Here is a 23,508-nt window from a genome sequence, read left to right as displayed (position 1 = left end):
TCAGCTTTACAGTATCCTCTCCCCAAGGATTTGTGCAAACATTACCTCAAACATCAAACATGTATATTTTAATGAACTGCATTAGTCTGCGTTCTATTAAACTACAGTTCAAAACACCCGTGTTAATGAGTTCTCCCTTTTCCCGATAAAATAAAAATAGCTAGGAAAAATTACTTTTTGCTGACAGGGGGGTTTGAAATGATTTGTATTTAGCAAGTCAAACAAAGTTGGTCTTATTTTTACATTCGTTTTTAATGTACAGACTAGTGTACAAAACGTGGTGCTAACATCTGCTGCCATCAGCAAAGATTTTCCAGTATTTTCCACGTTGTGCTGTCCTGCGTGTACAGGTCTCTGCCCTCTGTCCCAGCACCCTGCAATGTGTATGTGGGTGTCAGTGCAATTATTTTGGATTTGCACCCATGAACGAGAGCAACAGCCAAGTGAGAGCCAAGCAGCAGCCTGGGGTGCCAGGGTAGGGCCACCATGCGGCTGCTGGCCTCAGCCCCTACAATGCTTGTGGCATCAGCCAGTGAGCACCTACTGCTCCTCCATCCTTCCCAACGCGCTGCCACGAAGGCACAATCCTTCCCGCTGCCTGCTCCGACCGCTCTCTGCAACTTCCTCTGTTCCCTCCAAAGTAGGATGCAGTCCCAGGGGGGAACTCAGGCATCTCGTTTTTGGCAAAGGACCTAATTCCCATGAAAGTCAGCGCAGCTTTTACACCACCGTTTAATAACATGGCGATGTTCTCATGCATTAGGCTCATTTCCTCGCTGCACGGACTTGAGAAATAAATACTGCCGTAAAGCAAGCTTCCGGAAAGCAAAGTAGTTTCTCAAGCTGCCCTTGTCCTCTGAGACAATGCTTTAAAAAATACTCAAGCATACTTTTGTCTGCACTGCTTAGTGTCACTGCAGACTTTGTACCCTTTGGCAGTACGCACAAGACAGCAGCAACTGGCTTATCTAGAGAGGAAAGGTCTCTGGAAAGCAACTTCAGTGTATATGAGCATGACTGAGCCTGCACTTGCCTTCACTTAGCCTTGGCTGCAGCAGTGGTGGATGTAAAAATGTGTATGTAATGGTGTAGTCGTATGACAGAAGGCAAGATGTGTACATGCAAAGAGTCGTCCTGATCAGGCTTACAGCCAAAGGTAGGAAGAGCTCATGCAGATGAAGAGGAACTGAATTGTAGCACTCTAACCTTAAAAAACTGTGCCTGATGACTGCAGGTTGAAAGAAGCCTGGGAAACGCCAAGCTAAGGTGTGTGGGTAGTCCACGCAGGTTGTCCTGCCGTGCCAGAATGGGGTGGTTTGAGACCAAACCCTCACTGCTCCGTGCTGGGTGCTCCAAGGCTGGGTTCACAGTTTGCCCCAAAACCCAAGTCACATCTCCTCTGCTGGCACCTCGTGAGGATGGAGCCCGTCCTCCTGCTGCTCCCTGCCTCTCTCTGCTGACTGCTTGGGTAACGTTGCTTTATTAGTACAGGTGAGAAGCATCACTTCTGGATAAACGTAGTCCAGTGAGACAGCTGTGAACCTGAGTGATTAGAAGGCAAAATTCTTCCTGCAGGCCTTGCACTGCCTGAAACGCAGGAAATACCAGAAGAGAACTTCTCTCATGGAGATGAAAAAGCATCAAGTTAAGGTTCCTGCAGCACCAGAGCTCTCTGTCACCATTACAGACTATTAACCATTTTTAGTGATTTTTATACGTATGGCATATAAAATTAACAAACATAATTTATTACCCTCTCACACTGTAGACGAATGTTTTACACAGAGGACCTATTCATCACTCTTTAACTAGTGCAAACAAACAGGGTTCCGCAGCGCTGATTGATGGATATATCGGGTTTCTTCACCACTCCTGCTGCTCAGGCTGCTCTTGAATTAATAACTCGGAGTTTACTTTGCACATTGTTTTTTTTTTTTTTTTTTTTTTTTTTTAAGAGCATTTGGAACACCTAAAGCCTGATTCTTATTAATACTAAGTTTCTGTTACACCGAAGAGGCCTGAACATGTAATTAATTTTTCCTTCTATTACAGGCCCCTTTCTAAGGTCCTAATGACATAAATGGGATCTCAGCTTCAATAAGAATTAGACCTCAAACCTTTGCTCAGGAACTTGCAATAGCAGGGAGGAGTAAATAGTATCTTTGTCACTGTTTCCACAGATCATCCTAATAACCAGCAGAAGTCTTCTGAACGTAATGTGAAAAGCGGGCACTAATATTATGGGGGCTTTACATACTCTACTTGAAAGGGATCCTATAATAATTAGTTTAGAAATCTAATTTCCTCCATCTTTTGCAAGAAAGCTTTGGAAGTGAGCAAGACTAGTACCTTGACACTATTGCTTTTGGCTTCTCCATGAAATGCCATTCCAGCCTGGATCCGTTATAGATGGCTGAAAATCACCATTTCCCCTCCATTGCTTGTGCTCCTCAGGACATTTCTGCCACTCTGTGAAAGCAGTCATTAGATCTGGCAGCAGCAGCGGGAGCACACATATGCCAGCAGAAACTGCTGGGGGTGCTCAGCCTCTTGGAGCTGCCAGCTTTAGAGACCCCTTGGAGCAGGAGCAGCTCACAACCACATCGCTGTGCCTGCTCTCACAGCTGAAAAGCCAATGATACATCCACTTCCACAGGCCCTGGGGCTGCTGGGTCAAAATGGGCCAGGTCAACTGGAGACCAGCTTACTGGCAGAAATACCATCGCAGCGCAAGGTGGGTGGGTTAAGGTGATCCTAAGCTTGAGTGGGAAGACATGGCTAAGCCGAACTCCTGCCAAAGCATGCCCCATATGGTCTTTGCATTAATAACCTCTTCTGCCATCATCAAGCAGCGTTATTTCTGTGGCTCTAAAACAAACTGTGTGTTACAGTGGTCAACTTTAGAGGTCCTACAAAATGTTCAGAGAAGGACTATAGAGATGTATGCTGTGACTGCTCCCAATTCATCTTCCAGCTTCTACCCTTCAGTTATTTTCTGAGTAAGGCTTTGCATCTGCATCATGGTGTTTGACTGCCCATGGCAAATTATTTCTCCTTAATTTGCCCAATCCCTGTTTTTGTCTACTTTTGGTACTCATAATGTTGTAAAGCTGACACCAACAGTAAGTGCTCCCTGGCATTGTGTGTAAGAGCCCTTCCTCTTGCTTGTTTTGCTGCCTGACAATTTCATTAGGTGTCTACAACTTTTCCTGTTCAGAGAAACAGTGATTAATTCTTCCCTGTTCACCGTCCCTAAGTCATTCGTGATCTCTCTACATCTCTCTTCTCCCATACCTCCCCATTGTCTGAAAAGTCTCAGATTAATCATCAGGAAGGTGCTTCTGCCCTTCCATATGTTGCCTGAGATGGATGCACAGATCGCAGATGGTATCTGGGATGCAAACGCTCTAGTGGTACAGTGGCATTGTGTATTTGTGTGTGTCCATGCTCTCCATTTTCACCACAGTGGTTCCTACCATTCACTTTGCCTTCTTGAGCAAGTTCAGGGAGTATTTCAGGGAAATTCCAGGTGAATGAGTGCAGGCTTCATGTCATTCTCATTCACTACAGGATTTGTCCTGTGTTTCTCACAGAACCTCAACAACAATGAACTGATGGCCAAGAAGGGAGACTTCAGTCTGAATCGAGAGCAAAAAAAAACCCAAGAATATTCCTGATCTTTGAGAGCATTGTTTTGAAACACAACACTTAAATGTACCTTTATTTACTGTTGTTTATGTAACATAGTGTAGTGGGTTTACGTGGCAAGGTTTTGGTAACAGGGGGCCATAGGGGTGGCTTCTGTGAGAAGGATCTAGAAGCTGCCCCATGTTTGGTAAGGGCCCCACTGCTGACCAGAGCTGAGCCAATAAGCGATGTTGTTTTGCGCCTCTGTGAGAGCATATTTAAGACAGGGAAAAAAAAACACGCTGTGCCACACAGCAGCTGGGAGAGTGAGAGGAGTGAGGAACAGCCTTGCAGGTGCCAAGGTCAGTGAAGAAGGAGGGGGAGAGGTGCTCCAGGCGCCGGAGCAGAAGTCCCCTGAGGCCTGTGGTGAGGACCATGGTGAAGCAGGCTGTCCCCCTGCAGCCCATGGAGTACCACGGTGGAGCAGGGTTCCACCCTGCAGCCCGTGGAGGAGACCACAGTGGAGCAGGTGGACCTGCACTGATGGAGGCTGCGGCCTGTGGAGGACCCCTGCTGGAGCAGATTCCGGGCCGGAGCTGCAGCCCGTGGAGAGGAGCCCACGCAGTAGCAGGTGACCTGGCAGGAGCTGCTGCCCGTGGGGGATCCAGGTTGGAGCAGTTTGCTCCTGAGGGATGGACCCCATGGTACGGACCCATATCTGGAGCAGTTCTCGAAGAGCTGCTGCCTGTGGGCAGCCCATGCCGGATCAGTTCAGCAAGGACTGCATCCCGTGGGAGGGACCCCACAGCACAGGGGACAAGAGTGACCGAGAAGACCGAGAAGGAGCGGCGGAGAAGAAGCGCTACAGACTGACCATAATCCCCATTCCCCCGTTCTCCTGCGCCGCTCGGGGGGAGGAGGTGGAAAAGGGTGGATGGGGGGGAAGGTGCTTTTGGTTTCTTTCCTTTGTTTCTCACCTCTCTAGCTTGTTAGTAATAAAATAGGCAATAAATCTTACTATCTCCCTATGCTGAGTCTGTTTTGCCCGTCACAATAATTACTGCGCGATCTCCTCGTCCTTATCTCAACTCTTGAGCCCTTTTCATCGTAATTTCTCCCCGTTCCTCTTTGAGGAGGGGGAGTGAGAGAGCGGTTGTGGTGGAGCTCGGCCACCCACCCGAGTAAAACCACCACACATAGAAATTATGAATAACATTTTGATTACCAGTTCAATAATGATAAGGTTGCCCTCTGCATCAAGCCATGCAGGAAAATATATTTGCTTTCTGTGTAAATGGACACACATAATGTAGCTGAGATGCAAATTCAGAAGTCCTGGTGTGAAATCAATTTCTCCTGTGATCTACACTTGAAAGTATAGCTCCAACCTTTACATCTATTTGCCATTTTGTGAAGTGTTAAGGTGCTACTCTAGTGTACATGAGCTCATTTTGATCACACACAAGTATCGACACATACAGCCTCACTCAGCATGGAATGTAAACCTCTGCATTTTTAAACTGGATTAAACTATATATATTTAAATATTAATGAAATGAAATTCTGGCTGCTTTAGTTGCTGAAACCTCTAAATCTTTTAAAAGAAGTTTTCTGAAAATACTCATTGACATTGATAGTGATCTTTGCCTATCTGAATGTCTGATGGAGGAGAGCTTGGATAAAATAGATAAATAAATAAATAAACTGAAAAATGTATAAAAACTGCAAAGTTTATGCTAATTCTGAATCGAACCTCCATTTGGAGACGAAAATTGAAGCCATACTTATACATCTAACTTGATGGCCGATTTTCAGAAATACTGAGATATTTCATCTCTCCTTGACTCAGTCCTTTTGTACCCAGGCACTTAGATGCACCACACAGAAACATAGAATGGTTTGGGTTGGAAGGGACCTTAAAGCCCATGCAGCTCCAACCCCCCTGCCATGGGCAGGGACAACACCTCCCACCAGACCAGGTTGCCCAAAGCCCCATCCAGCCTGGCCTTGAGCACCTCCAGGGATGGGGCATCCACAGCTTCTCTGGGCAGCCTGGGCCAGGGCCTCACCACCCTCTGAGGGAAGAATTTCTTCTGAATATCTAATCTAAATCTTCTCTTTTCTAGTTTAAAGCCATTCCCCCTTGTTCTATCACCACACCCCCTGACAAAGAGTCCCTCCCCAGCTTTCCTGTAGCCCCCTTTAGGTACTGGCAGGCCGCTGTAAGGTCTCCCCGGAGCCTTCTCTTCTCCAGGCTGAACAACCCCAACTCCCTCAGCCTGTCTTCATAGGAGAGGTGCTCCAGCCCCTTGATAATTTTTGTGGCCCTGGACTTGTTCTAATACTTCCATGTCCTTCTTGTGCTGGGGTCCCCAGAGCTGAACGCAGGGCTCCAGGTGGGGTCTCACAAGAGCAGAGCAGAGGGGGTCAATCCCCTCCCTCAGCCTGCTGGCCACACTGCTTTTGATGCAGCCCCAGACACGGTTGGCTTTCTGGGCTGCAAGCACACATTGCTGGCTCATGTCAAGCTTCTCATCCACCAACACCCCCAGGTCTTTCTCCTCAGAGCTGCTCTCAATCCATTCTCTGCCCAGCCTGTATTTGTGCTTGGGATTGTCCCGACTCAGACGCAGGACCTTGCACTTGGCCTTGTTGAATCTCATGAGGTTTGCACAGGCCCACCTCTCAGGCCTGTCCAGGTCCCTCTGGATGGCATCCCTTCCCTTCAGTCTGTCAACCGCACCACACAGCTTGGTGTAATCTGCAAACTGCTGAGGGTGCAGTCAATTTCACTGTCCATGTCACCGACAAAGATGTTAAATAATACTGGTCCCAATACTGACCCCTGAGGAACACCACTTGTTACTGATCTCCACTTGGACATTGAAACATTGATCACAACTCTTTGAGTGCCACCATCCAGCCAATTCCTTACCCACTGAGTGGTCCATCCATCAAATCCATCTCTCTCCAATTTAGAGACAAGGATATAGGGGACAGTGTCAAATGCTTTGCACAAGTCCAGTAGATGATGTCAGTTTCTCTTCCCCTATCAACCAGTGCTGTAACCCCATGGTAGAAGGCCACCAGATTTCTCAGGCATGATCTTCCCTTGGTGAAGCCATGTTGGCTGTCCCCAGTCACCTCCTTATTTTCCATGTGCTGTGTTTTCTAATGTTTCAAAACATGTTTTCTAACGTTTCGACTTCACCAGTTGCATTAGAAAAAAATGTTCATCTCACTTTCTCCATTTCCAACCTTTACAGAACAGTCAGTAGTTACTCACTTAACAGAAGCTTTATGGCTGAATTACTGTGTAGAAAACAATTTGCATATATTACATAATTTCATTACTTCTGCTATCACTACTGTCTCAGTGTTCCTGCTGATATTTATGTGTGAATTTAATTTAGTTTATATTTTGCTTGTAGCATTTGTGTGGCTAAAATAACACAAAATCTGGGCATTCTGCATAATTTCTATTCACTAGCATTTATAGAATAATTCCAGCTCCTGCATTGTTTTGTTGCTGCAAGAAGACCAGAGATGTAAGAAGAATTTGGGAGAAACACAACAAAGGCTACCCACAGGGATTTCTGACTCCAAGTATTCACCATGCAGAATGCAAGAGACCAAGGTGGAGGCACCTTGAAAATGCTGCTCGAGACGATGTAGGACAGCACCCCTTTGATTGTTTCTTGCCCTGAAAGTAACATACTACTCTGTTGCTCAGATCCATAAGCTCAAATGCAAATATCAAGATAAAGTTATCTAATTAGTAGCCTCACAATTGCCTCTGAGTTTTGTATGTTGTTTTTGTCAGGCTTGGTTTTCCGCTGTGGTCTCCTCTGTTTGAAAGACTAAAATGAAGGTGATTAAAATGATTCATTAACATTGTGCCCCTTTGAGCAAACAGTCCAAATATTTCTGTATTCCCTGGTATTAAGTGCAGTGATCTTCACACAAATGTCCAAAGGTCTTTTAGACTTCTTAATTTTTTCCACAGCTTGACTTTAATTAATGATTCATGTGCAAATTCATATACAATTAGTGTACTAGCAGTCTAGCTTTCGATTTGCTTTGGGCTCTTTGGGAGGAAGAGAGGAAAAATATGCCCGGAGCTCATAACAACAGTAGACCATATATTTGAATGAATGTTACAATTAAATGTCTGTAAATCTGTCTGGTGTGTGTAGCCATGTCAGTTACTCAGCTTTCCTTAGTAGTTGCCCACACAGCTCCCTGCTTGGTTCCTTCAAGGAAAGACCCACATGAGGCCTCAGGTAGAAAACTGTACTGCATCTGTGCTATGAAAGAGGAGAAAGGGATCCCGTTTTTTAAACTGAGTGCCTTTCTATCACATTTTTACTAAATTTTATCTTTAAGCAGTTAGTTTTTTGGCCACCTGCACTCTCCTTGGAAAAGGCAAACAATTTCTCTATTTGCTGGGAATGCACTTCTGATTTCCAGCCTAAATTTACTTATGGCCAGTTTCAAAGGTGGTTACTAAGTTCACCGGTTGGAAAACTTGTCAGAAGAAAAACAGGGGTGGAAATGTTAAAGCTATATGTTTTTTGGACTGACATTCTCTAGAGCTGCATAAATAATTTGGCTATGGACACCTAAGTCCTACTGTGTAGCTTTAAAAAGCTCCAGCTTAATGGGGAGATGAATGATTCTATCTCCACAAACCACAGACCAAAATTCATTAGTATTTTCAGGTGGTGAGCCCAATGCTCCAGAAAGCATTTCAGACAGGATTAAAAATCTGAAGAGGCTTTTTTTTTTAAAAAAAAAAAAAAAAGTAGCATATATATGGCTATGGAAAACCCTTCTGAAGAACTGCCACAGTGCTTCCTGGGGCCCCAGCTCCATCTGGCTTGGTCCCAGAGAGAAGTGCTGCTTCTGAAAAAGGCTGCCCTTGATAATACTTTGAATATGAAACAAGATTTTGGTAACACAGCTGCACTTAGCCCATGAAGTAGATTTCATGTTTACCAAAGAGGCCTGTAATTTGTGGACTGAGAGTTATATTCTTCTTTTAAAAATAAAACTCAGCAGCGAAAACCCTACATGAAGAAGGGAAGATGCCAAAATCAAGGCCTGTGGTGTGTTTGGGTCTCCTGCATCTGAATGTGACAGATACTTCTGTTTTCTTGCTCTGTTCAGCAGCCCGCGTGGCTGTGAGATGTTTCTCCACAGTGTTTCAGCTCCCAGAGTCAGGTGCTGAAGAGGAACCAGGGCTGAGAAGGGGCAGTCACTGGGACAGAAGTACAAAAGGAGGGCTGTGGGGTTAAAAGTAATGATAAAGATGAGAGAGAGACAGGAAAGGAGGACTCTGCATGCTTATTGCACTGCGCAAGGGACAAAACTGAAGAGGAATTTGGGTTTCAAGTACCTTTAGGGAAGACAAAAAAGCCAAAATGTATACTATTGGTAGGAATATGTCGGTGAAACAAAGGAGCTGGTCATACAAACAGCTTGTTCTATGGAAAGAAAAGAAAGTCGAGAAACTCAGGGAAAGTACAACAGCTATGACTGGAAATGAGACACCCAGATTGTTTTGAATTTGCTCGGTCTGAGTTATGGCTCAGTCAATGTAGCAGATAAACAGTTAATGCAGCCATCAAAGAACAAATGCAACAATCGAAAACCAACAGGAAAAGGCCATCACTTGCCATAACGTGAGCAAAACTACTGCGCTGAACCTCCTCCCTGCTGGCAAGTGGTAACACCAGATAAAAGCAAGGGGAAAAAAGAAATATTTTGCAAAAATCCTCCCTGCTCCAAACATGTTTCTTCCTGTTGGAACTTTTTGAAGTCCGATTATTATTGTTTAGTCAGGTTTGTTCACAGGAAAAACGAGAATGATGGAGCTGAAGAAAGACTCAATTTCCAACCCATTAAATGTTCTTAAGATTGTCTTTAGAGCTTATGGATCTGATAAGTAACAAGGCCAATAGACTGATATAGGGAGAAAAAGCTGGAGAAAGAGACAGAGGCTGGCTTACGCACATCTTACTTGGCATGCTGTGGAAAGGGTTAAAAGTGGTCAGTTCATCACTCTGCTGTGTGGTGCCTTGGAAGTTTTCACAACACCAGATGTGTGAAAAAAAAAAAGAAGAAAGAAAGAAAAGCGAATGCTTGTAGACATCCTGGTGCCCTGGAAGCAGTTAAATTAACACCCAGCAGGGACAAATTTGCAGCTTTGGGAACAAGCTTAAAGTTAGTCTGTTTTCATTCCTGGAGCGAATTTGCAAGTGTATGACAGTGAAGTATAGCCTGGGAAGGAGCAGACAGCCTTGGATTAAGGATGGATAGCCAGAACTCACTCCCACCCTCCCTCTTCCCACTCTGTTTTGCACTTAGGCTGTGAAGTTCTCAATATTTCTGCTAATCCCTATGGTTTCCCATGTCTTTTACCAGTTCTAGGAGGAAAAGAAGCCATTCTTCTTCTTTTTATTTTTTTCTCCACTATAGCTGAAACCAGAAAAAGCTGGAGTCACCCCAGCAAAGCCTGCTTTAACTGGGATTGCAGCTTACAGTTATTTGGAGAAATCTAGTTCTGCAATGGATAAAGCTGGATGCTCTTCTAACCAGAACCAAAGCACTAAATCCTTTAGTCATTCATCATGCACTTGGAGTCAGGCTGTGGCCCAGCTTGCAACCACTACAAATTATAGAAAGGTCTGGAAAAAGACAAGATTGTGCGAGTACATCTAACCCAGCTTCACAGAATTGCAGAGAGCCCTCACAGCCTCTCTCTTCCTCTTACAGGTTGCAGAACAAACTGGCTCCTCCATAGAAATAGGCTTTTTTTTTTTTTTTTTTCTTCCACACTTTGGTCATTGCAAGTATTGTGGTATAAGTCGATCACAGGGAACCTTGCCTTCAAGGTGGACTATCCAGCTTCCTATAAAGGCCCAAGAGGACCATTGAATCTGCACCTTTCTTCCTGTGCATCTTTTGCAAGACTGGAAGAAAACAACATGTTGGTTCAATGGCTACAGTTTCATCTGGGGGTGCTACAAGAGCTGTAGGGTCAAATGGAGGAAGAACCAGAGACAGATGTGTTCATTTTTCCTAGTGGGACAAATATGCTGGTTCTTCTGTATCTCTGATTGATGGAGACTTGCAGGATGAATAGCACGGACTGAAATAGGCAGTGTATCCTTTCAGCTGGCAGTTCGAAGGGCTCTGAGTGAAGCATTTCTGGAAAGCTGCATTTCTTGCCCTGTGCTGACAACTTCTTGCAGACACTTTGGGAACTAATAGACAACAGGCCCCTTATGCCCCTTCACTAGTTTCTGCCATAGGATACAGAAACAGGTATTTTTTAAGAGTTACCAGTCTTCCCCATTTCTTCTTTGCAAGTTTGTTCCCTGTGCATCAACAGTTCCCATCCTGCTCCATTTCCTCCCATGCCATTTCCCACCCTCGAGTCCCCCTTCCCACCTCTGAACCCAGACTCACTCCTGGCTTCCCTCTCCTGAGCCCCAAAAGGGGCTTTCGTAGCAGCCCAGCTCATGGGAGCAGCGGGTAGCCTCTAGCTGGGCCTAGGGCTGCCAGCTCTGGGGGCTTGGGCCAGCCGGTGGTGCTCTGGGGTTCAGGCTGAGCACCCACCACTGACTCGCTCTCCTCCCACCCTGCCCCAGGAGATGCCCAGCCAAACTGCGCCTTGCTTCCAGCCCCGGGCAATGTCATGTTTCAGGCTGTAGTCAGGGCTTCCAGTGACATGTCGTCATGCAGTTCAGCACACCGTGAGTTCAGTCTGCTCATTTCTTTCAGCAGCATGGCTGGACTCAGGGAAGTGAGAGTCTTCTGCAGAGAGTTTGTGCCTCATGGATGTGTCCAGCTTAAGTACTCTGAACTGCACCTTCCTCACTGGCTACGTAGGAAGGTTAGGGGATTAACGTTAAATACAAAGAAGTGATATGAAGGAGAGGGATAAATATCCCCCTTTTACCTGTTTTCTGCATTTTCTACTGACTCTCAATATGCTGTAGACTTCAAATAATTCTTCACCTCTTCCCACAAAATCAGAAAATCATTAAACTCACATGTTTTCCACAGCTATGTCAAGACTAAGTATTACTATTAAAAGACTCTCTGAAAGCCATTTGGCTTTTCAGAGGAACCAAGTGTTGGCAGCACTCAGCCTCCTTCTGAATTCCAGCTGGGGCTTGACATAACAGAGGCTCGTCAGAGGGGATGGAGAAATGAGGACTCTGAAGAGGTGACAGACACTCAACATGGTTGGCCTGTTCAACATGCAAAGGGTGATGTGAGGCTACCCTCGAGGCCCCATTCCTTTCTCGTGCATGTGAGGTAAGCAGAACCTTGAGAATAGCCAGAATATGTCCACAGATGTCTCACAGGTCCTTTGGAGAGTTAGCAAGCTGCTGGGTTCACCTCAGTGGGCTGTCCACAGGTGCGATGGGGAAAAGAAGCGTCAAACTGTTCTCAGTGCTCCAGTGGTCTCCTCTGGGGGATTGTGCAGGCTGTGAAGGCTGAGAGCTGGGGATGCTGGGTCAGTAAGGAAGGATCTCAGAGCAGGAGGCAAGGGGCAGAGGGCAGGCAGGTCAAGATGAGCAGTGGTGGGGTCAGGGATTGTTCTAGGACACGGCAACAGTGTCTCTGAGACTGACTTTTGCTCTGGTTCAACATCAGACTCAGTGAATTTCTGTGTGATGGTAAATGTGTTACTTACGTCCCTATCTCACAGCTCGTGGGTGGCTTGTAATGGCTTTGGGTGAGATCTTCCTTCTCTCTTTCCCTAAATATATAATAATATATAAAACGTAGAGTAACATTTCCTTCCTCTCAAGCTTTGTCTGGCTTGCTTTTTCAGATCATAAATTCTTCAGGGCAAAAGCTGTCTCTTACATTGTATGTGTACATGATCAGAAACAGGCATGCAGCAAATGAAGCAGGCAGATGGTTCTGGATTAGTTCTGTTGGAGCATCTGGCCGATTTTCTGGATCTGAATCACATACAAATGGTAAATTCACCCATGAAAACTCATATTAAAGGAACATTACTAGGTCTGTTGCGGTCTTAATGACAGTCATCTGTGGCCTGGGGCAGGTCTCCACCATAAAAGCACCAGCAGTAAAAGTGGCTGAATGAAGAAACAAATATTTGCCACTAGAATATTGCTTCATTTTGAACCCCTAGAGAGTCAAATTACTAGGACTTGTTCTTGAAGACTTCAGGGAATTAAAATAATAGAAAGACTCTAGGGAGAGAAATAAGAGCTAGGCCTTGTTAAATTTTTTTTTGTTCCTTGACTTCTTGAGGTATTCATAAATTGCCTACGAATGAGCAAAAACTTACAGGAAAGGGGTTTTCACCATGCCAGCTCCCAATGGCTGTGGAGTTACATTGTTTTTCCAGACTGCCTTTCCAAAATCCCTGCAGGAAGTTGACTCAGGGCTTGACTCCGGCCTTGGATGCACAACATGGCAATGGCAGAAATCTTCACTTCAACCAGGTAACGTGCCTTCACAGATATCCCAGTTTCACTGATAAGATCATGGGTCAACACAGACTAACTTGCCTTGTAGCAGAGAGCCAGACCCGAAACATCCTTGGTTCTTTGCCTCCCATTGCATCACCACAGCTTCTTACCCCAATCTTGCCTTGTTACCTCTCCTTTCCAGTTAATCCCATAAACACAAACTCATGCCCTGTTTTTGGTGCTGGTTCCCTACTTTACCCCACTATACCAGGCCTATAAACTGCAAACTCTGCCACCAGCACTGTGGATCTTCTCACCTGCCCTTTTTGCAGCCCCTACATCTTCTCTTAGGTACGCACCAGGCACTTTGGGTGTCCCTCTGCTTCCCCACGTTTTCCCATGTCTTCAAGGTGGCAGTGGAGTAAAATCAGAGGACTGAAGCACACAGCACTCTTGCTGAACCTTGTTTTTCCCCACAGCCAGAACAAATGACTGGCCCACGAAGTACCTCCTGGATCACTGCAGACCTCAAACAAACATCTGTAGAGGTGCAGGTGGGTAGAAGCCGATATCCTTCAAATTCCTTCTGTGAAACTCATCTTTTACTTGGTTCTTACAGAAGCCAGATCAAAACTGTCCCTTTGAGACAGGTGCCATTTTTAGACCATTTCTACAGTTCTTAGAGAATGACATTCTGTCCTGTCAGTGGACCTCCCAGGCAATTTCACAAAGCTAATAAATAATAAGACTTCAAGTGTGCTAACATTAGCACAGAACACATCCAGGCAAGTGCAATAATGTTTTGTATTGGTATCTTCACGGAGGTACCTTCCAAAAGCAGCCCGAATGAGACTACAGGGACTATCTCAGCTATGTCCCAAATCCATGAACCCAGAAGCACTTGACCTAAGCGGCTAATATTCTACCATTCTAGTAGCATAAATAGTTTATGAAAAGAGTTCAAGAAAGCTTATGAAGCTGGCAATGTCACCGAGCCTTTGAATTATAACGTCCTCAGGGAATGACCATCCACAATGTGACTGTCTATATATTTGATTTAGTAAACAGGGTGAATGATATAAGGCACCAACAAGACACCAAGACAACTGTCCACTATGGCAATACAGAAACCTTTGACATTTTCTTTCTGGTTTTGTGTTCATAAATCAGTTTTGACCATTCAGTCGATGGTAGTTATGGGGGTGTCCTCAAGTTTTTATTCAGAATATTTAATTCAGAAGCCGTTGCATGAAGGAATGCAACCAAAATGGAGCTATCAAGAAAAGCTCTCATCCAAACACTATTTTTATAGCGAGCATTGCAAGAAAGGTCACATCGTTATTTCCTAACACTGTGGAACGGTTTCTGTTATTGCAGATTCCAAAAGCTTGGAAATCGTTGTTATTTATGATCTCAGTCACATTTAAGTCCTGGTTTGTACCAATTACGACAAGCCACTCTAGTTTTTCTCTCTTCATTTAACAAATATTTGCGAAATAATTCATTCACACTTGAAAACAGAGAGGTTGCCTCACCAAAATGTGCTCCTCTCTTCTTCTTTAGTGGTAAACACAAAGGTCTAGGAAAATATTGTTTTGATATGAATCATCCTAAGAAGCCACATTTTCTTTGAGAGATTTCAGAGGCTAAACTAGAGGTGTAAGTAATCGCTCAGCAGTGAACGATAACAAGAGTTTTTCTAGCTGCATTTTCAAAGAAAACATGAGATCTTTTGCTCTTGGTGCCTCTTCCTTGCATAGCACTCTAACAATCTGATAGTTTAACATACACTTCTTATGAAATCTGTATGGTGCCCACGCTTTAAAGAAGGCCACATCCTGCTGCTTACTACGCTGCTGTAAGTCCAATTATGCTCTCCCAAAATAAATGAAATTACCCTGGGTGCACACTGGAGAAATCTCCGCAGAGCTGCCAGGTTTGTTAAACTACCATCTCCACCCCTTGGAGACACTTAAGAGCAATGCATACATATCAGTTAAGCATTGATTTTCTGAGCTGCATCGTGGCCCCTCTCCAGCCAGATGTGCCCATGTCGTGTCCCTGGGGCATGGAGCACCTGGAAGGACATTGGCCACATGCTGCAAAATACAAAGTCTTGCCATAGGAGTACATCAGGCAAGAGGCACATATGGGTCACTCGTGCCTGGGGCAGGTAACAGAGGAGGTATTTTTAGGTATTCTGTAGGAAGGGAGAATGGTTGGATTTAAAAGGAGCCTGTTAAGATCTGGTGAAGAAAATGATCTAAGGTAGACCCCAGTTAGGGAAAGCAATGGCAAAAAAAGCCCCCAAACTGCAACTGATCACATTACATTTCTGGGTCTTGGAGAAAAAAAAAATAAAGAGAAAAGATGATCCCATCCTCAAAGACATTATAAAGGAGTGAGGACTAACAAGGCCCTGAGCTCTCCATGGGAAAACACTTGTAACTACACGAACAACACTGGCATTTTCAGAGCCTTAAATCAAGGACCACTGGTTGTTTGTGTGAAGCAGGGGCTGAAGCTCTCATGATCCCTTGTGTCCTCCTTGCCTCCGAAGCTGACACTAAACAGGGATCTTGTGGTCCAAGGACACATGGCCACAAGTACCACATGGAGTGGCCTTGCTTCATTAGGGTTCCTCTTCTCATGAACTCAGCCTTCTTTTCTCCCCGCCCTTGAGCGAGTGAATTTGAATAAAAATATTGGAAAAAAACTCATCTTGAAACCTCTGAGTTTAATTTGGCTTTAGTATGAAAACAGAAGGGTATGAATAATATTTATAATATTTTATTTAGCAGATATTGGCTTCTTTTTTTTAACTTCTTGATAGAAGACTGATGGAACTTATTGAATGAGTCATATGAGTGACCAAAAACTTTAAAAATATGTGCAGAATTTCTCAGACTACTTAAAAACACCAAGCTGTTTGTTCAAAAACCTTATGTCTTATTCCAGAAGCATCTTTCATTTCTCTGTTTCTTCACAGAGAGAAAGATTTCAAACTTCTCCCCAAGTCCAGTTACAGATTTCCCCCACATCAGTCCAGGTTCTGGATAAGTATTACAAACCCAATTTAACCTGTGCAGAATTTGGAGCTTTTAATTATTCCCTAAACAAAGAGAATGTTGAATCTGTACAAGCTCTTTCTTGCCTGTGCATATGTTACATCCTGACAGACAATGGAAAGGTGAACCTTTCCCACAACAATGGAGAACAAAACTGAGAAGCAAACCAAACTTTCATTCAATTCAACCTTCTTCCAGGAAACCAAGATGATTTCCATCATTTTTACGACCTTTCCCTAGAGGCAAAAGACATCTAATTAGCAAATCGCACTACAAGTTTGCTCCAATTTGACACAAAGTGAATGTGACAGGCAGAGAAATTATAACTCCTGCATTTCCAGTTAGCAAGCCGGGGCTGATAAAGTGAAGTTCAAATGCTTTGGGGGATCTTAAAGCTTGGGGAGTAAAAATCCAGAGAGTGAGCTGGTTCCGCTAAAAATGTGAGTTTATAGTGTCCCATTCAGTGTTATCTAATGGCAACATCACAGCAGATATTTATGAATGTGCACTTGCAATTCCAGCTACAAAGCATTTCAGCCAGTTCTGAGATGGTCCTTATTGTTCACATCTATAATGAATTCAGGATCGAAGGAGGAGTTGAACAATATCTAGCAGAATCAAACCTTGATTCCTCATGAAAAAATAGGGCATGAGTAAAATATATATTAATCATGAAGTTAATTAGTAAATGCTGGTAATTAATCATGGATCACTGTTAATGATCGTTAGAAATCCTCAGAGGTGGAAGATGATTCTCCAGGAGAGAAGACCATGTAGCCTAAATGAGGTGATGTCCCCAGTGCTAAGATCAACAGGAATTGACCCATGAGCTCGTTTTGAGCTTCATGATCTTTACTGGAATATAATGCTGGGGTCTCTCCTCCCACTCCGATTTAATATTCAGGATGAATGTGTGGGGACAAGTAGCCCTGACCAAGGGGTTGATGAGCTCTTGCATCTGTGCAGACAGGCCCTAAAGTTGTTCACAGAACTCATAAATATTGCCAGCTGAGCAATTATGTTCAAAATGATCCTAAATCCTGTAATTTTATGGACCAAGTTTATGTAGTTGTCAGTATTATTCTGGCAGCTACAGAATACTCTACTGAGGGAGACCTACCTGATTTTCTGAATTTCGGCAGAACTTGGGAACAACTGGTTAGGAAGGATCTTTACAAATCCATTTACTTCTCTAGAGCACAGAAACAACAGCATTCTTGCTGTGAAAGCCCTGTAATCTGTGCCTACAAAAGTACACTTCTCAGCTGTGCAACAGGTCAGATAGCCACATCCCGCAGACAAAACTGTGGGCCAGGTGATGCGAGACTTTGGAAAGCTTCTTGCAGAAGTCTGTGACGATAGGCAAAACTCCCTCCTTGGTGTAATATCTAAAGCTTGGCAGTTAGCAAAATTCATTTAGGAAAAGCTTCCTAAACCAAAAAAATCTTGTAGCTGTGCAGGTGATAGATCCCACTACACTCATGATAAATTTGGAAACCACTGCCATGGCCATGTTGTCTGTAACCATCTTGTTGGCTTGCCTCCCTCAGCAGCAGCTCAAGAGGGCACAGAACAGGGAGCTAACATTGCCTTGAGCAGCGTTACTCTCAATGTTTTTATTCCTTTCCAGAATGTGACCTTGCATGGTTTTTTTTTTTCAGAAAAACAGGAGGGTTTGCAGGAGTCCTGCCTGTCTCCCCTGTACTGACAGATTGCTGGAAGCTTCATCGTGGCTGAATGAAGGAACTGCTAAAATTCATCTGCCTGCCAGTCTATTAAGAGAATGGGGAAATGTGCCTGAGAAGTGAGCACACAGTGGCCGAAGGAGGAGAGCAACAGCCAGCAGAGTCCCTGTAAAAGAGCAAAGCTGTGCTTGCTTGCTGCTTGCTGTTAATCCTCCAGCATCTTCAAACAAAGCAACTCTTCCTCACCCAGTCTGCCTAACTGTTTCACCTGGTGCCTCTTACCAAGGGATCCTCTGCTGGAAAAAGTCATGGTTAGGTGGCCAGGGAGTTTAAAGGAGTTAAAAGGAGAAAGGTTTCCATGTGTACAACTATAGTTACTTTATCTCAAAAACTCATACTGTTCGCCCAAACAGGTTGGCCAAGATATGCCAGTTATGAACGATTCACTCACGGTGCTCCTTCTCAATGACTTTATGGAAAATTTAGGGTTTCACTTTCTCAGTAGTTTCTTATAGCTCTTTCTCATATAGAAGAAATTCATGAGCAATCTCTACACCTGTATTACCTTTCCATATCTTCAAATGCTATGAACCCACCAGAACTCCTCAGAATGGTTTAAACATCCCAATATCAAATGCGCGTTTTACCTGTTTTGCATGTGGTTTCCAGTTTCGGGGGTACAGTGAGGTTACATGTTTGAACTTCAATTGACAGGTCTGAAACATGGGATTTTGGTGCATGGTGACTTGGCAGAGCGTAACTGAGCTATAATAATTGATCATGTCAAAGCAATGTCTCATGATAAAACAGTGGGAGCTGGCCATGTGGTATATAATTGTAGATGTATCTGTGGAAGCCTTCACCTTCATATCTAAGCATGTATTTTATGCAGAGAATATTCCCAGAAGTGTGATGGGTGTTTATAAAGCTCACAGATAAGTCTTAGTTTTTTCTTTGCCAAACAGATAACAAATGTGCAAACAGTATTTTTGTCATGTCAGTCAAATGATATCTAAAAACAGAATTTCCTAACCCTGCCTCCCTGAGGAAATCGATGACATAAAAATTAACATTGTAAAATGCATTCTCTAAGATAACACAGGAATTCATTACAATTGTGCCGTTCAAAAGAACCAAAAATTTTGGAAGCTAGGAAACTTAGACAGGAGTCCAAAATAAGCTAACATCTGCCCTACCGTCTCACCTTTCTGACAAGTATCTACATAATATATAGCAGTGACATATTCACTCTTGCTCTAAGAAAAAAATATAAGTTCTGAGCACGTCTTTCTTGAAATTCTTACAAATGTGCATCTGTGACACACCTGAATAGGCACTAAACAGGCCATCAGCAGCTCTGATGAAGTATGTCCTGAGGTCATTACACACCAGTACACATCTCCTGGAGGAATGAGGCCAGGCTGGAAAACCCTTTTTACCACTCAGACCAGAATGTAACAAAGAAGGAAGAATTCGCCTTACCTGTCTATGCTGCTGAGAGACTGGATACTGCAAACCTGAGATTTGCTGGCTTTGCTGAATTTTCTGAAGCATCATTTTTTGCTGCATTGCTAGGGGTACATTGGGTGGCCTTTGAAGAGACTGGTTTGGGAGAGGCTGAGCAGGTTGCGGCTGTGGCTGTTGTTGCTGCTGCGGCTGTTGCACTGGGGCTGAGCTCTGTGACTGCTGCGTGTAGTGCAGAAGGGCAGGCTTGCTTTGGGAACCCAAAACTGAAGGCATCTGCTGGTTTGTTTGCTCTGAGTTAAAGTGAAACAAAGGCTTTGTGTTGCCATGATGCTGCTCTAGTGGTGGCTGAGCACTGTTGATAAAGTTTCTGTTGAGGTCCTGAGGCTTCTGTTGCATGATTATGTCCATGGGATTGCTCTGGGGAGTGGTTGGCTTATAAACATAGTTATTCATCCCTTTGGACTGGTTTCCATTCACGGGCACCCCAAGCATCGCTGAGCTTTGTGGGCTGAACTGCTGCTGGCGAAAAGAAGGACTGGGGATTTTCTCTTGCACAAAGGGTCCGGGGGAAGGACCTGACGGAGACAAGGTGGACCAGTTGGCTGTCTGGTTCTGCTGCTGCTGTTGCTGCTGAATCAAGGCATGCTGCTGACGGTTGGCTGCGATCTGCTTGAGTTGCTGTGCGTGAGAAACCTCCTGCCAGTTAGGCAATGGCCGACTGGACGCAGTAGAGACTTGCGACACCTGTGTTTGATTCTGAGGCACCGAAGGGATGGGTGAGGAGGTGGACATGGCAGCAGTGGCCATAGTGAAGGCTGGACCTGTAGAAGAAGGCCTCATCTGTGGGGAACCCACAGAAGCCTGGTTCATGCCTGGTGCATATTCGCTCTTAATTACCATCTTATCCATCTGCAGAGATCTCACAGGGCCCCTCTGGCTTTGCTGCCCAAGGTCAATGTTGAACGGTTCATCTTGCTTTATTGTGGCATTTATCATATTCTCTAGCTCAAGATCACTCATTGGTGGCACTGATATGTTAGTCAGTTCATTAAATAGTTCCTGAAGCTCTGGATCCATCATTTGTTCTCCTGAGTCTTCCCCATATCTGTTAGGGAACATGTTCTCATGCGACATCTGGCCATCTAAGTGTTTGCTGCAGGACATTGTTTCTCCCGGTTCTTTCTTTACCTCTTTCAAAGTCATATTAAACATGCCATTCCCACTAGCATGTGCGTTGTTTGCTAGGTTACCGGTCTTTCTTTGTGTTCCTTGCCCCACAGGCATAGTTCCAGACATTGACTGGCTTTGGCAATTGTTAGCATGATGTCCACCTTGTCCCATTGGGATATTATCACCCACTCTTAACCTCTTAATGTCAAGGAAAGAGTTGTCCGAAACACCATTTGGCCTCTTGTTGTTGACAGGTGACAGATTTACCACCAACTTTCTCTTCAAGGAGCCTTGGAGCTGAAGGAAGCAGAGACAAAAAATAACAATCGTTAGATGACAACTGAAGAAACAAGCTATAGTCTATCTGGTGCTTATAGAAGGACCTTGCAAGTCAACAGGCAAGTAAGCACTGCACAGCACAGAAAGCTATTCTGGGCAGCACAGGTCAGTGAAAACAGTCAATGAAATTGTACAGAACTGTAGGGAAATACGTGAGTGAGACATCTCCCTGTCACTGCCATCCCTGTCTTTATAGCCACCAGCAGTTTTTGGGCATCACTGCCTCCTGTTGACCAGAAGTCCCACCTTCCTTGTGGGTGTGAGTGGAGGGAGGTGGCCAGAGCTGTAGCTGGCAAAGCCAAGGGCATATCGATCCCAGATTTGCTCCTGTCTATCTATGCCAGACAGATCTGATGTATTTTCAGACAGCAGAGACTAATGCAGCCATGAAATCCGCCCGTATGTCTACCCAATACTGCAGGATTTCACTGTAATGATTTTGGTTCATGATCCAAAAGATCATGTTTGGATGGCAGAGTCCAAAGGTCCTAGGAGATATTTTAATGGCACAAGTGAGATCTAGCCATCCTGATCTCACATAGGTTTATAATGACCAGAGATCAATGTAGTGAAAGATGTTAGATGTTAACGTGTTCAAAACTTGAAGTGAAGCCACTGGAACCATGTCAGTTTATGTCAGCCAAGGGTCTGGTCCATGATGTACTGCCGGATTATTTTCCAGATTTGTATATTCATACATTAAGCCCTAATTGTTTATATTCTGAAACATCTGCTATAAAACACAGAGTACACGCAACACTGCTCTGAGAACAGCAACTCTACTTCCTTTTCCTTGAATATTTACAGCGATACTTTCATCTGCTCACAAACCCTGTGGGTCTGCTGAAAGAAAGGAGCTTCACAGCCCTGTCTGCCTGATCTGTATTCATCTGCCACGCTTGTACGTGCAAATTCCCACCCTGTGTACACAAAACAAAGGTGTAGTCCCACAAGCTGAAAATTTTGGGTCAATATATGTATATACCCTGAAGTAGCATTATTTCAAATTTCAGAAAGGCAGTTCATAAAAGAATAGATCACTTTTCTTTTTTTTTTTAACAAACACACCTGTCAAACCTTCAGGTCTCTACATTAAAGGCACGTACCAAGCACCAGAGACAGCAACCACGGGCGTACGCAGACCTAGCTCAGCCCACGTGCACGCTGCTGCTGCTTCAGCTGCACAGAGGTCTGTGAGCAATGTCAGGAAACTCCACATGGAAATTCGGCTCATCTCGTGCCTGGGCAGAAGTGCACTGACCGAGGAGACTGCAGGACAATGTCATCTGACAAGTAACTGTGTGTACCACTGGGAAAACCGGGCCCATTACAAAGTGTGATGTCTTGGGAAACCACGATGGGCAGATGAGACACTGAGATCTCTGCTTTTGCAGTTACGTGAGGAAGGATGATCTATGAAATCTTCAGATCACATTATTTGGACCCTGCTGTTTCAGGTGCCCTGTTTCATGTACCCCTGCTCTTTCAGGTCCATGGGCAGGTATTCTGTCATGGCCCCCATTCCCCTCAGCTTCAGACTTAATCTACTGGTAAGAACTCTTCCCACATAACTCCATGTGGGAACACTTTTATTCTAGAGAGAATGCCACAGAGTCGATTGAAGTTGTTTTAGTTGAAGAGCTCAATTCACAAACATATTTCCTCGGTACCCATCTATCCTCCTACTGCATCAGCAGGACACTGAGTTTACCCCTTAAAACTAAGGCTTGTAATTCCTCTCTCTGACACTGAAAAATCTCACCTCATATCTGAAGTCAAGTTTCTAGCATAGCTTTCGAATCAAAGCTTCATGCTTCCGTTTTATAAGGACAGATATGTTGGTGCCTACTTGTGCAAGACCTTTTGCCTACAAGAGTAACTACTTGTCATTAGCTGTCCTTGGGGAGGGATTTTTAGGTGGCAAAGTGCAGGGACTGCCTTTGGTTAGCATCTTCCTCCTGACACATGACTCACTGTACTTTCCTCTGTGAAAAAAAACAGTAAGGTGCACTTCCTTTTACCATCATCTTTGCTGTCAGTGTGTTTATTAGAAATCACTCTCATGCCCCCAGATTCATCTTCCTGGGAAATGGGGAAGTCCCCTGATCATCAGAATACATGACTTGGCAGCATGTTTTGCTTTCGGATGTGCTGCTGACAAAAAGGCTGAACAGATAATGAATAATGTATCCTCTGCATGTATGTGCTTTATGTGGTAAATACGTCTTTCTGAGTTAATTTTACTTTGGCGTGTCATTTTCAACCAGAGGGAGCTGTTTAAAATGTCCTCGCATTTTCAGAGCACCTGCATCAGGCTTTCCGATGCAGTTAAAGTTGCACGGCGCTGTGCATAGAGGCTGTTTTTCTGCATTTGAACTAACTACTCGCAGATACGGGAGAGGTGTGGTGTGGTTTTCCCAGTGACCTGCACCAGTCAGCGGCAGAGCCAAGGAGAGCACCGTGATCTCCAAACATGTCCCTTCACCCAGCCCTCCCTTGCCATGGGCTGGAGCACTCAAGGGTTTCATTACATGTGGTCTCCTAAAATGCCCACCAAAAAGAGATTTCTAAAGAAGAAATGACAAGTGCTGACTTATTACATCCCTGCAAACCATCCAAACAATGTTGATAACACCTTGGTCAATGCATGCATTAGGGGTGTGGAGGGTTAGGGCACGAAGCTGTGAGCAG

At 44.5% G+C, this 23,508-nt stretch overlaps 1 protein-coding gene across 1 annotated transcript in view; it reads right to left on the bottom strand.

Moving 5' to 3' along the window:
* The window catches only part of MAML2 (mastermind like transcriptional coactivator 2), a 212,277-nt gene that overhangs the window by 48,274 nt on the left and 140,495 nt on the right, over positions 1-23,508 (bottom strand). The window contains exon 2 of the mRNA XM_035542447.2: positions 19,324-20,775. Within this exon, the coding sequence (XP_035398340.2) occupies positions 19,324-20,775 (1,452 nt within the window). The remainder of the gene's footprint in view (positions 1-19,323; positions 20,776-23,508) is intronic.

This window comes from Cygnus atratus, chromosome 1, assembly GCF_013377495.2.
Source record: "Cygnus atratus isolate AKBS03 ecotype Queensland, Australia chromosome 1, CAtr_DNAZoo_HiC_assembly, whole genome shotgun sequence".
Taxonomy (NCBI): Eukaryota; Metazoa; Chordata; class Aves; order Anseriformes; family Anatidae; genus Cygnus; species Cygnus atratus.
This window is presented reverse-complemented; position numbering and strand designations above follow the sequence as displayed.